Below are 14624 nucleotides of genomic sequence, written 5' to 3'. Positions count from 1 at the left end.
AGCCGCTGCTACTCCACACCAACATGAGTCACATTAATTGAAGCATCCGCCCAATATCGAAGCCGTTTCCCGGTGTCAGATGCCGACAAGGAACCACCATTTCACTTCTAACTCGTTGGCGCCATTAACCTTCTAGTGTGGTAGCCGATGCTCTAGTAGAAAATCCCCTCTACACCCAAAGAGCATCCACAGCACCACACACGACCACTGTCTTCATGCCGCAGATATGACGTTGTGATCGCAGAAGCGTCATTGTTAAAACAAAAATCTGGCATTTCTTTCATTCAAAAGCTCCCACATGGTAAGAGTAACGGGGTTGTTCCTTTCTTTGGAACCCCATTATTTTCTTTTCTTAAGGCCATCATTGGTGTCACATCATTGTTCCGGTAAAAACTAGAAACGTCACGTAAAGTACAAGTTTGATGTCTAATTTATTGCAAGACATTTTATAGCACAAAATATTTAACCAGTGTGCCATGTCTGCTTAAGTTTTTTGTATGTGCATCGGTGTATGGGAAATCTGCAGTTATGCTAAGCTGGTCTTATGTGATAATTTGCACATTACACCTGCAAATTTGTGTATTTTACTCACAGAGCCTTACAAAATGGCATATACTCCTCTGTCCTATTTGTGTAGTGTCAAAAATGCTCTTATATTAAGGGATGGAAGAAGTACTACAATATAAAAACGTTTTTTTACGGGAAATGAACTTTTCATTAATCAACCATGATGAATACATTCAGAATCAACAATGCTAGCTACCTCCATAAGGGAGTTTCAGAGCCAACACGGTGTGCGCTGTTGTAAAAATTTGCCAGGTCGCCGACAAGAAACACACGCTATCTTTTTTGTTTCTGCCGTGGTGGTATCCAGCTGACAAGGCATATCACTTCCTAGTGGCCACGACGGACGGGTCGTCTTAACGTTACTTATTCCAAGTTTGAGTTGACATCTACCATTGGCAGCTGTTTTTGATCAAGTCAAACAAGTTATATTTCCCAATAATATGTATGGTGGACAACTTGCCCATGTAGAAAATTCATACATTAAATGAAAATGCCAACTATGCAATAGTTTGCTACATAGATAAAGACAAGGCCTTTCCACATAAGAAAAAAGAAGATAAAGACAAGGCATTTCCACATATGCAGGACGGGTTTGGAGGGACATGGTAAACCACTTGTTTACATATAGTATTAATGAAAAACTAAGTAACTTCAGAAACTAGGTCGTAGCCCTCCTTTATAAAACAGCATCACAAGGACTCAAAGTCTGGAAGTACTCAGTTCCAAACAAGTCTCAAGTCTGTTGCGGGCACAACCAAACATACAATCCCCCAAAGGCCAGCTCGCAGGAGCCAACAGACGAGCCATGAAGCCTGTCTAGTCCAGAGCGTCTTGCTCCCGGAGCTTATGAGAACCCACCACCACTGCTGCAAAGATACAATACACAATGCAAATAAGGTAAAGCTATAAGCCTCCCTCAACCCTAGAGATCCTTCAAGCTTGGAATATCATGAGAACAGAAAATCTATAGGAAATTCAAATCTTATAGAAAAAAAGAACTTGATTTGGTTCATAGGAGCTTTTCCTTTTAATCTAGGCTAATATATTGATTTTCATAGAGAAAGCAATCATGTAGCGGCGCCACGCATGAATTAGCTAGCTTAGCTAGCTAGATTCTCTCCTCCTAAACTTTGGTTGGATTCTGCCCCTCAAGCTGTAATGGCAATGCTTGTAAATGATGCAGCTATTTTGATGAATGAATGAAGGAGGTTTGAATTCTAAAAAACAGGATTATCACTCTCCCAAGAATGTAAACTTCGGATTATATCTTCGTCCCTGTAACTTGTGGCTATCCCTAACCCTAAGAGCATCTACAGTCGGACGTCCCAAACCCGCCTCAAATGCTCAGGCGGATGACCCGTCATAAAAATTTGATCCGGACGTCACCTCAAATGCCTGGACTGGGAGCAACTACAATAGAAAACAGCCTTGTGGTACAAAAATAGAAAAATCTGATCTGGACCGTCGGATCCAACATGGATGGCCCATATTCTAGTGGAGACATCCCAGACACTTAATGGACATTTTATGGAAAACCCCCTGATAATGTATGCATATAAAACATCACTTTTACAGTATGACCCCAACTTTCTCATATTCAATCGTTTTGTCCTCAGTAGATACGACTAATTTTCAAATCCTCTCAACGTTGAGGCTCCGTCTCACTGATTACCCATTAAAATTGAACTTGTTGGCCCCTGAAAAAATTGTCAATATATATCACAATATTTGCATACAAATAAAATTGAAGTCATCTCATTCAAATATATGTCAAGCTGGACCATGCCACACATAAATCGGTAATCAAATGAACAGAAGTGACTCAAGTAGAAAAATCTATCATCCAAACACAATAGCTCTTATATGCACGAACACAGGAAGCGAAACAGGCAGAACTAATAAGTAGGAACATGCATACAACAGGTTAACAACTACAGTACCATATACAGAATTACATAATTCTCATCAATTCTCAGCGAGGACTGGTCCATGGTCTACAAGTCTGATACAAACTCAGTGCAAAGCACAGTGGATAGACCACTCAGTTATAGCGGGTTTGGCAGCAAGCAAGACTTGCTCTCTCGTCGTAATCTGGCAGCATGGACATGAGCATCTTCGGAGTTGGTACTTCTTGCTCATGGAGGTTGATGTGCTGGAAAGATGACACCAAACAAAATCTGAATCAGTTTGAGCACAAGACAGTCTCACACATCCATACTTAAAATATTTGATCAGGTATTATTTCCACAGGGGAGATGAAATCTCCTACAGCGTTTTCTCGAATACGTTAGTGGAAAGATGATTGTAATGCAATATAACCATCTAAATCATTTGGGTATTGTTACTATCTAGAACAAACCTGTTCAAAAAAAATCTAGAACAAACATTATATGTATTTATGGGCGATTCATTTCTGTAAGGGTCAAAAGGGGAAAATACCCATATTTTCATATAATATTTCTTCATAAAACAGAGACCATATAAACTGCTTCCTGAATTGGACATTGCCAACCATGACTACATGTTAACTAGCATGCAGCCACATTTCATTTTAGAATAATTTTGTGGTTGTTCAAGGTCTGGTTGTGTTGACTGCTCATAGAATTTAGGGCGGGGATCTCATATTGCAGGAAATTATGTGAGCCTAGAGCAAAATGGCAGTGAAACCATATACAACTAGAGATGTTCGATGAAGAGTGCTATGTTTGATGAGGTCCCATTTCACTCTTACTCCAATGTAGACAACAACATGATAGTTTCCTACATCTACATAACAAAGCATAAACAGTAAGGAGAAAGAAATGGGTTTGAATTTTTAAAATGGAGTCCTATGACTATTTTTTAGATGTGGATTAATAGTGTTAACAAATAATTTCATGTCATACATTATAGTAAGACAAAAAAGTGGTTCTCTTAGAAGAAATAAGAATCACAAACCTCTACTCTTGTGTAATATTTTTCATAGAGCATGTCCTTGCATCATGGAATACCACTTTCTTACAAATGCTGCATTTGCGTGCGACTTTTTGATGAATTCCTGGCCTTCTTTTCTTGTCACCAGATCCACCCCTCACACCATCCCTGTGCCCCTTTATTCTAGAGCATGTGCCCCTTGCATTGATATCAATAGGTGTGAGGATGGTGACATCCTTTGGAATGATGCTACCAATAAATGACTCCTCATTTTCTTGCGTATCGCATGGTACGACCGGTACTAGCTGCCTCAAACCCAACTCAGCCTTGCACAAGCTGGTGTGGAGAAATTCAACTCCTTCCATGGAGCACTTAGCAGTCCGTATGAGATCTTCTAGCTTATTCCTGACAGCAGATATCTTTCTTCTCACAGCCATGTCAACTGGGTCAATGAAATTCTCTTCAAGTATGTTTCCTTCCCCATCAAACATAATGTCCCTAGGAAAAAAATCACATCATGACATATGTCAAGGCAAATAAGCATTAACTCTTCTAAATCTAAATTGCAAGAACATATGTCAAGGCAAATAAGCATTAACTCTTCTAAATCTAAATTGCAAGAAATATACCTTTTGCAATTTTTCTCCCACCGCTTGAGAACATAAAGGCTAGGTAATTCATTTATTTTTGCACCCCTCAGTACTCGGATAATGTGGCGGCACACAATTCCTTTGGACTCGAAAAGCTTGCAAGAACACTTAGCAACCATGGTTGTTGTATCATAACACACTTCTCTAATCTTGTTGTATTGGTCGCTAACAGACATTACTTTAATACCCTCACCATTTGTTGTGTTTTGAACATCACAATCATCCCTTGCAGCAAGCACTTGAGCCTGAAACAATTCAAAAATCTCATGTGTGAATACCTCCCTGCCTTGTTTCTCTATCTCCCATGATGTCAACAATTCACTTGTTGTGTACTCGCTTGTGTTATCGGCAATCAACTCATTCTGCCTCTGACATTTCAACGCAGTGTCAAACCTTAGCCAAAACTCAACAAAAGTGAGCTTCCGACATATGAAACGCTTAAAGAACGAATTTGCACTCTCTGAAATTGAAGTTGTCCTAAGAAGACCAGCTAAGGGAATATCCATGAAATATGCTGGTATCCATGTCGCACGAAGCTGAAACCTTTTGGTGAACCACTCATGGTCCTCCAACTTAAACTCTGTAATAAAAGACTTCCATCTATCCTCAAATTCAGTAGGTGTTTCAGAATTCCAGACACAATGTTTCAACCTATCATAGAAACCAAGGTCATTCCTCAATTCAGGACGGACCTTCCCAGGAACCTTTTCCATAATGTGCCACATACACAATCGATGTTTGCTGTTCGGTAGAATTTCTGCAATAGCGTTCCTCATCCTAATACACTCATCAGTTATGATCACTGTAGGAGCAGTCCCGCCCATTGCTTTAAGAAATGCCTTGAACAACCAAACATAAGATTCTTTTGTCTCATGAAGTAGAAACCCCGCCCCAAAAAAGACACTTCGCATATGATGGTTTACTCCAGTGAAGGGTGCAAAGGTGTATTCATATTGGTTAGTGCTGTATGTTGAATCAAAAGAGAGCACATCATTGAAATGACCATAATTTTTCCTACTTGTCGCATCTGTCCAGAACAAACGGAGCAATGTACCAACCTCGTCAACTTCATACTCCAAGAAAAAAGCAGGATTGAGAGCCTTCAATCTACCAAGTTGGTCCACTAGCATTTGAGCATCACAATTTTTTATTTTATTCTTCAATACACCATAGTGATTTTGTAGGTCCTTTTGTGTGCAACAAACATGGTCAAAACCCCTGCACCAACATGCAGAAACCTATATGCTAAGGCGGTACCGATACTAGCTTTCTGGCAATCATGGAGTGTTGACTTCACTCTCTCACTAACTTGTCGATTAGATCTAATCAAGTGTTGCTGGCTAGGTGGCACAAAAGGGTGATTGTGATATTCATTGAGTGAAGCTACCTTATATTTGCCATCACTTTCCCGGGTGACATAGATAAAAGCTTCACAACCACATCTAGTCAATTTCACCTTTCTCCTTTTCTTTGAAGGGTCAACAACAACCATACCTTTCTCAGGCCGGAAGCCTTCTTTTGCACACAAGAAGCGCTTCCATTGAAGCACATTATTGGTGACCTTTTGCTGACCAAGACGTACACCAAATCCAACATTGTGTGCATATGTCCTATAAAACTCCAGGACCGAGCCAATATCATCAAATAGCATCCCTACTTTAGGCTTCAATTCCTCGTGACATTGGGGTTTATACAAAGAACCCTACAACATAAATTGCATGTTTAGTACCAATGACCACGGTGATATCACATTGACTTGTACAAAGTAGATGCTATATTCACTTAAGAAATCGAATTTTGTATTGCAATAAGTCATACATTTTGAAACAGATAAACTTAAAGTACTATTTGCCATACTCAAGGCCATTTTACAAGTATTATAAGATGTGACAAACGTTGATACCTCTTGAGAGAAGGATTGTTTCTTCTTTGGTGTACTGGAATCATCAATGAGAAGCATTGGAGAATTAATCTCCCCAAATGAGGTAGCATTGCTGAAAACTTGATTTTCGGCACTGTTGACCGATTCCACAGCTGCAAATAATTTTTCAGCAAACAACATCAAAGAAGGGATTAACAGAATATTAGTTAGTGTCAACATATTATTTGCCTTTTGGACCATGTGTTCTCACCTGATAGAGTTGGCACACAATTTGCAATTATTGGAAATGTTGGCTCTTCTAAAGGTGACGTCGCACTACTTCCCTCCATTTCAGGTCGAGATGCACCGAAAGAACACTAGGGGCCAGCTTAGTAGTCGACGAGCACTACTTCCCTCTATCCATCATACCAAACCAGAAAATGTGTTCTACGCCAAAATCCAAATAGCTGATTGTTCAGTCACCTTGAATACAACAAAATGAGAAATCAGCCCAATTGCAAGATTGCAAAGTTAAGGTTGCACATTAAAGAGATTCACACAAGGAGACTTATTTTTACATGCAAGAAGGTAAAAAAAAGTTGCAGCTTTCTTTTACAATCAATGTGTTATTACAACTAAATGAGGAAGATCAATGAGCGAACACAATTGTTTCACAACAAGAAAACTAGCATGATTTTTGGTTTCATTGCCATCACTGGACAAATAGATAGTTAACTCTCAAAAACCAGTGAATGGTACATATTGCAAGTGTGTACAGAATTTTAGTCTTGTGCTGACAAGCACTTCACTTTCAAGTACTTTAATAGGTAGATGAGACTAGTTCGTTTTCATGTACAGTTCCAGCAAGTTAACAAGGTTTCACAATACCAAATTGCTCGAAGATCTTATATGATGGAACAAGAAAAAGGGTAATCTGGCTGATTGTACGTAAAGAGTTTTCCTCTAGCTTTTGAAAGTACTTTTGTAGGGTTGGGCAAGTCCAGATGTATGATTTGAATTCTGTGAAAAATAGTCTGACTGAGAAAATGCAGATCAGTGCCATGAGTTCACATTGTTGGTTTACTGGTGCAGTGGTGCGGTGCTCTTGTTTTTAAGCAATGATCTTCAGCTACCTGGCTCGTTGTACATCTCACGTTTTTAAGCAATTCCTACACGTTTTACACTACATCAAAGACTAAATGATTGCCTAGAAAGGAACATGGATGCATCATCAAGCATCAATCATAACGATGCACTACTTTCCTAATTTCATCTAAGTTGACAGAAGTAATTCAGAGCATGGCAAACCTGCTTTCGTGAAGACTCAAGATTTCTTCTCTGCCGTCAGTAGATGTCGAAGCTAGGCACACAGGGGGAGGGGGAGCCTTGTGGAGTTGAGCTACTGGAAAAAACACACATGGAGTTTAGTTTGTTGCAATGGCAATAATGCCTGCAAATCTGTAGCGTTAGAGCAAAATCAGCCGTGGAATATACCACCTCCAGATCTTGTTGATTGTACTGGGGGTAAGACAAATGGTAAATCGGCGTTGGGGAATGGTACCTGGAGATTCGATCAGCCAACGTCGTGGCGCTGAACAGGAGAGGTCCGTCCGGGCAGTCCGACCGCCGGCGGCGAGACGACCAGGATTCCTCCTGTAGCCAAGGTCGCACAACTAGGTACAGCTTGGGGCAGAGATGGAAACCTTCCTCCAGCAGACAAACTAGCCTAGCTAGGTACAGGATCTACGCCACCGTCGCCATTCGCAAGCCATTAGGGTTAGGGATTTGCTGGAGCTCACCCGCCTCGGCTCGACTTGGAAGAAGAAGGACACGACCAGTTAAAAACATGCGGAGATCGGGAGTAAAATAACTAGAAATGAGGGGCTATTTTGTAAACAAGAGCGCACAGATCCCCCACTAGAATATGGGCCATCCATGTTGGATCCGACGGTCCAGGTCGACTTTTTCTATTTTTGTACCACAACGCTGTTTTCTATTCTAGTTGCTCCCGCCCGGACTGACCAGCACCCCTCATATCCAGCCCAAATATGGGGTAGATATGGGGCACCCGGGCGCGTCAGTCATGTCAGACCCGTCCCATGCTGGCCCACCAACCTCACATATATTCCTCCTCATCCACTCCCCGGACCAAATCCTAGCCACTTCACTTCACTACCCTCCGCCACCCATGCTCACCTCCGGCGATCTCCGACCGTCTCCGGCATGGCGGGCAGTGGATCTTACTCTGACTAGTCTGGATCCGTCGACTGGGGTGTCATCCCGCATGGGTTGGAGGAGGCAATGGTCGTCCACATTGCACTCCGCCACTCCCGGGAGGACAGCGCCCGGCCGGCGGCAGGATCTGTCCGGCGTGACTCCATAGCGTCGGCTCAACGGGCGCTTGGATCCTCTAGGGCTGGATCATCGCGGTCCCGGCAGCCTTCAAATCTCTCCTTCCCTATCTCCGGTCGGGCGGAGTATGAGTCCCATCGGGACCGGAGTGCCCGCCGTGAGAAGGAGAGGATAAGGGCCGCTGAGGCCCGACTCGCTGCCGACATGGCGGTGGCAGAGGCGGCTGACGCGACGGACACAGAGGAGGAAGTCATATGTGCCAGTGTTGTGAACAAGCAATAGCGGAGGAACACATGTGCCCTTGTCCGAGAGCAGAATTGGGCGGTCCGTGCCATGGCCGGACTGCCACCAAAGGAGGAGAAGGAGGACAACGACGATGAGGACAGCTCCGACGATGAGCAGATCCGGCTCGATCACTACTGCGTTTTCAACCGGTATTTCCGTGACAAGGACGGCAAGGGTGCCGGAAAGGGCAAAGGCAGTCATGGATGATCTTCTCCACCATAGTCAAGCATGCCAAATTTTGATAGTTCGATGGCATGTTAGTGATGTAGTAGTCGGACAATTTGTGTAATGCATCGATGTAGTTGCATGAGTTTATATGAATTTGAGGTATGATAATTGAGGTGTCCGGTTGTAGTGTCTGCGGACACACCCAAACATGTTCGTGTGCGTTTGAGTAGTCAGATTTTCCAAGTCCGACTGTATATGCTCTCACTCTACGAGTGTGGACGATCTGCACACGGGGGCATCTGCACCCGCTTTTCAAAAATGTATTTTTTACGCGTTTTGTAATGTTTAAAAATTCTAAAAAAATTATGCATACATGTTAGCAAAGGTATGTCCACGGTACAAAGTTTTGTGTAAAAAGGTATTTTTGTTGTCTCAGTAAAAAAGACAAATTTTACTGCTTATAAATAGCGTTTTCACGGCATAAAATTTTGTCTTTTTTGCACAGACTATAGAAAAAGTCGTTTTCTGTGAATTTTCTGCACACACATAGAATATGGAGATGTCCGCGCGCATCCTTTTTCAGAATTTTTTGACATTGCAAAATGTGTTTTCAAAAGTGGGTTTATATGTACCCGGGTTCATCCATGCACTTCTCCTCACTCTACTTGTTACTCACTTGGTTTTTTGCCTTGTATAGCTTGCTACTCCCTCCGTTCCTAAATATTTGTCTTTCTAGACATTTTAAATGACTACTACATACGGATGTATGTAGACATATTTTAGAGTGTAGATTCACTCATTTTGCTCCGTATGTAGTCATTTGTTGAAATGCCTAGAAAGATAAGTATTTAGAAACGGAGGGAGTAGTTTGTAATAACTCATTATATAGTGTGTCACTTAGTTGCATTTGTAGAGAATATAAATTCCACATCTGCCGCTAAATTCAACTAAGAAAATATTTAAACGTGTAGTCGTTTATTCAACCTCCCTTCCCCATCTAGTCGACATATATGTTTGAACCTTTTGGGTTTAAAATAGTATAAAAATATACAATAATTTTTAAATGTTGACAGAATTTAGCAATAAAATTTTCAATTTAAATAAATTTTCATGTATTAGAAAGAAATAGAAAAGGAAACAAGAAAATGAAAAAGAAAGTAAAAACCATAGAAATCAATGAAAGCCAGTAGAGAAAACAAAAAAATAAGGAAAATAAATAAAGCGGTGGAACTAACAATATTACGAAGCTGAAAGTGCAACTATGCATGGGTGGTTTTAGTAATTCCTAACAACATATAGCTCATTGAGCTAATGCTACTTGAAGATAAATATTTCAGGAAAAGCTCAATGATTGGCATGATATGGATTAGAAAATGGACCCTTCAAAATGCTAAGGACAAAAGATTGGCTCAAACTCAAAGCACAAGACTCTACATTTTACTTGTAGTGATCCAAGATCACATTGAGTCCATAGGAAAAACCAATACTATTAAAAGGGGGTGAGCTATTGCTTAATGAGTTGCTTGCTCAAAATGCTTAGTAATATGCTCCAAAAACCCTCCACTACTTTCCCATATCCACATATGTCCCAAATCAAAAGTCAAACTCGGCCCTACTAAAATCTTCTATCCGGCGCCACCGAGTTCACTTGACATAGCTACTGCCAGAAACCCTAGTCACTTCGGTCTCACCGATAGGGACCTCGGTCTCACCGGATGGGATTGCAAAATCTCTATTTCCCTTCGTAACATTTCGACCTAACCGAGATGAGCGATCGGTCCCACCGATATTGCAATGCAAACTCTCTGTTTTCCCTTCGTAATGTTTTGGTCTAACTGAGATGAGCGAATCGGTCCCACCGAGTTTGCCTGACCAACTCTCTGTTTTCCTATTACCAAAATCGGTCCCATCGAGTTTGTGTAATCGGTCTCACTGAGATTACGTTATGCCTGAACCCTAATGGAATCGGTCCCACCGAAAATCCTAATGTTCACATTTTGAACTAAATCGGTCCGACCGAGTTATATGATTCGGTCCCACCGAGTTTGGTGATTTGTGTGTAATGGTTAGATTTTGTGTGGAGGTTATATATACCCCTGCACCCACTCTTCATTCGTGGAGAGAGCCATCAGAATATGTCTACACTTCCAACATACATTTTCTGAGAGAGAACCACCTACACTTGTGTTGAGGTCAAGACATTCCATTCCAAACACATAAATCTTAATCTCTAGCCTTCCTCAAGTTGCTTTCCACTCAAATCATCTTTCTACCAAATCAAATCCTATGAGAGAGAGTTGAGTGTTGAGGAGACTATCACTTGAAGCACAAGAGCAAGGAGTTCATCATCAACACACCATCTATTACATTTTGGAGAATAGTGTCTCCTAGATTGGTTAGGTGTCACTTGGAAGCCTTCGTCAAGATTGTGGAGTTGAACCAAGGAGTTTGTACGGGCAAGGAGATCGCCTACTTCGTGAAGATCTATCCTAATGAGGCAAGTCCTTCGTGGGCGATGGCCATGGTGGGATATACAAGGTTACTTCTTCGTGGACCCTTCGTGGGTGGAGCCCTCCGTGGACTCGCGCAACCGTTACCCTTCGTGGGTTGAAGTCTCCATTAACGTGGATGTACGATAGCACCACCTATCGGAACCATGCCAAAAATCTCCGTGTCTACATTACATTTGTTCCCTCCAAACTCCTCCCTTTACCTGCATATGCAATTGTTTTATATTTCGCTGCTACACTCTTAGAATTGCATGTGTAGGTTGATTACTTGTTTGTGCTAAGTTGCTAAAATCTGCCAACACTTAAAATTAGAAAAATGCTAGATTTTTATTTGGTCAAGTAATCTAATCACCCCCCTCCCTCTAGACATACTTTCAATCCTACAGAAGCTAAGAATAATATTTTACAACTATGATGTGAAATGAGTATAGAATAGGATATGCGCATCGTTAAATGGCCCACAACATTCGTGGGAGCTGTGTCTCGCTTTATGCGAGTAGCAGCGCTGTACGAAATCACTAAATTGAGCAGCACTCCTTTCAAATATCACTTTTCTCCTTCCCATTATGACACGTGGTACGCTGCATATGCGTCACTTGTTGCAATCTGAGAATTTTCCCCTTTATTCATAGACCCATTTATTCAAAATGTTTTATATCTTAAACTGGACGTTTGGCAAACACGTTACCCGGTGGTTCTCATGGAAGGCAAAAAGAGAAAACATGTTTTTTTTTCATTTCCGAGAGGCACGATCATGCCTCTCACGGAAGTAAAACCATACCTCTTGCGGAAGCAAAACAGTGCCTCTCACGAAAGAGAAAAATGTTTTCGTTTACGAGAGGCACGGCCGTGCCTCTCACGGAAGAAAAAAAAGTGGTATTTTCGTTTCCGAGAGGCATGCACGTGCCTCTCACGGAAGGAAGAAAAAAAAGAGAACACATTTTTCGCATCCGAGAGGCACACCCATGCCTCTCGTGGAAGCAAAAGAAACACGTTTTTTCGCGCAAATTTTTTTTTGAATTTTTTTGTCAAAAAACTAAAAAAGACGGCTGGAAAACCGAAAAGCTGAAAACCCATCTAAAAAGTTGAAAATGCATGTGAGAAAAAATAAAATCCGAAGGAAGTGCCCAGAATGCGACATGTGACGACAGCTGAGAGCGCATCAAGTGGTGCCGTTACTCTCAGCCCAGCCCAAATGACCCTTGGGGGGGGCTCCCGAACAAGCGCTCCTCAATTAGTTGCTCCCAGTGCTGCCTCGTTTTTTTAGGGGTATCACCAAGTTTTATTGATCAAACTTCACATGGAGTGGCATTACAATCAGATCATGGGGTTGCATCAACCAAACATGTCTTCCCTGATCTAGAGAGTTTGAAAACTTGGCTAACCTATCGGCGTCGCGATTAACCACTCGGCCTTCAAAAGTAAAAACAGTTAAACAAAAGAGCCCTATTCTTTATCTCTGATAAAATGGCCCCGTGTACACCATTGGCGTCATTATTGATCTCACCCACGATCTGCTTCGAGTCAGATGCCACAACGAAGTTCTGTACCATCAGATCATCTGCTAAGGAGAGAGCCTCCCTGGAGGCAATAGCTTCCATAGTTGTAGCATTGCTCACTCCCTCGATGACCAGCGAGGAGCTTCCAACATAATTCCCATTCGCATCTCTACACACAGCCGAGGCAGCTCCTCTGGTCTGGTTTCTTGCAATGCTAGCATCGACATGAATTTTCATGAAGCCCGGTGGGGGTGCTTTGGGTCGCTGTGTACCCGCCATACTGGCTCCCTGCTGATTGACCTTTTTGACTGAAAGGATATCAAGTTCTCTGATAAAGCTGCATATAAACAGGTGGGTAGTTGAAGGACTCTGGAAAATTTCATCGTGTATTGCTTTCCTCCTCGCCCACCAAATTGCCCACAGGGTTACCGATAACTTCACGAATGTTGCATGCGATAGTGTGCCTATCATTGTGAATAACCACTGCTTGGCGCTAGGCTCGGTCGTTTCGCATAGATGTTCCGCCAGCTCCCCATCAACCAATGCCCATACGCATCTTGCCATCGAGCACTTGAGCAGCGAGTGTCGCCATGAGTCCTCCGCACCACAAAAGCTGCAAGCACTCGTTGTTGCCATATTTCTCTTTGCCCTCACATCTTCAGTTGGAATAGAGTGGCATGCCAATCTCCACAAAAACATATGTATCTTCCCCGGTACTTGAGTACCCTACAGGAGTTTCCAAGACTGCTCATCTCTGTCTGTGCTTGATGAACCCGCACTCCCATCCATCCATATGCCTCTTTTGTATTTTGTGTTCACCAACATCATGTAGGCCGACTTGACTGTAAAACTTCCATTTCTTTCAAAGTTCCAAGCCCAGCTATCCGGTATATTCGATTTGCAGATTGGTATTTGGACAATAGCCTGGATATCTATCGGTAGGCATACTTCCTCCAACCTCTCACGATTCCATGTAGCACACCGTGTGATCGATCAGGGCAGAAACAAGTCGGGGGGGGGGGGGCGGGGTTGGCAGATCTCCTCCCGTACGGCTTCATCATCACGTCCTTGGGGATCCAATTGTCCACCCAGATTTTGGTTGTCTCACCATTTCCTATGCGTCTAATCAGCCCAAGTTTAAGTATGTCCCTTCCCAGTGCTGCCTCATCATTGGCGTTGGCTGCACGGCCACTTTAGTGGGCCAACCCGTTATGTCGGTTTTGGGAAGCTTCTTTTGCCCGGTTTGGATCGGTTTTTAGAACCTTACATGCATTTCTTTTTCTTTTTTCCATTTCACTGTGTTTCTCTATCAGTTTGTTTGAGTTTTTCTTTATTTTCCTTTTTCTTGCTAGTTTTTTCTCTTTCATTTTCTCTTTGCAAATGGATACCTACTTTTTCAATTCAAGTTGTACATTTTTTCTATATATGTGGAACATATTTTAATGCATATTTGCACATTTTCAAATACATGACAAACATATTTATATACATAACTGAACCTTTTTTCATATACATGCAATACGTTTTTCAGAAACATGTTGAACATTTATTTGAATGGTATCAAGCCTTTCCTTTCTGAATTGCTACAATTTTTGCATTGTACAAGCATTTTTTTAAATTTCACGAATATATTGGGTAAACATGTGACCATTTTTTATATATATACTTGTTTATTGAACGGTATGATTTTGAAAAATTATGCAAATACCTTTTACATTTCATTAACATTTTTTAAATGTTACTAACATTTTGTTTGAATGTACGAGCATTTATTTTAAATTACTCTGACAAAATTTTACACATTGTTAACATTTTTCAA

At 41.7% G+C, this 14624-nt stretch overlaps 1 protein-coding gene across 1 annotated transcript; it reads right to left on the bottom strand.

The window, feature by feature from the left end:
* Positions 1-2294: 2294 nt before the first annotated feature.
* Positions 2295-7851, bottom strand: LOC147991731 (protein FAR-RED IMPAIRED RESPONSE 1-like). The gene is made up of 7 exons (XM_087525771.1): positions 7553-7851; positions 7300-7393; positions 6263-6474; positions 6034-6164; positions 4110-5832; positions 3505-3978; positions 2295-2719 (listed from the first exon to the last, which is right to left on the bottom strand). Exons 5-6 carry the CDS (start codon positions 5258-5260, stop codon positions 3507-3509), a joined length of 1623 nt encoding a protein of 540 aa, XP_087381897.1. The 5' UTR covers positions 5261-5832; positions 6034-6164; positions 6263-6474; positions 7300-7393; positions 7553-7851; the 3' UTR covers positions 2295-2719; positions 3505-3506.
* Positions 7852-14624: the final 6773 nt, after the last annotated feature.

This window comes from Triticum urartu, chromosome 1A, assembly GCF_056163025.1.
Source record: "Triticum urartu cultivar PI428250 chromosome 1A, HENAU_Tu73, whole genome shotgun sequence".
NCBI lineage: Eukaryota > Viridiplantae > Streptophyta > Magnoliopsida > Poales > Poaceae > Triticum > Triticum urartu.
This window is presented reverse-complemented; position numbering and strand designations above follow the sequence as displayed.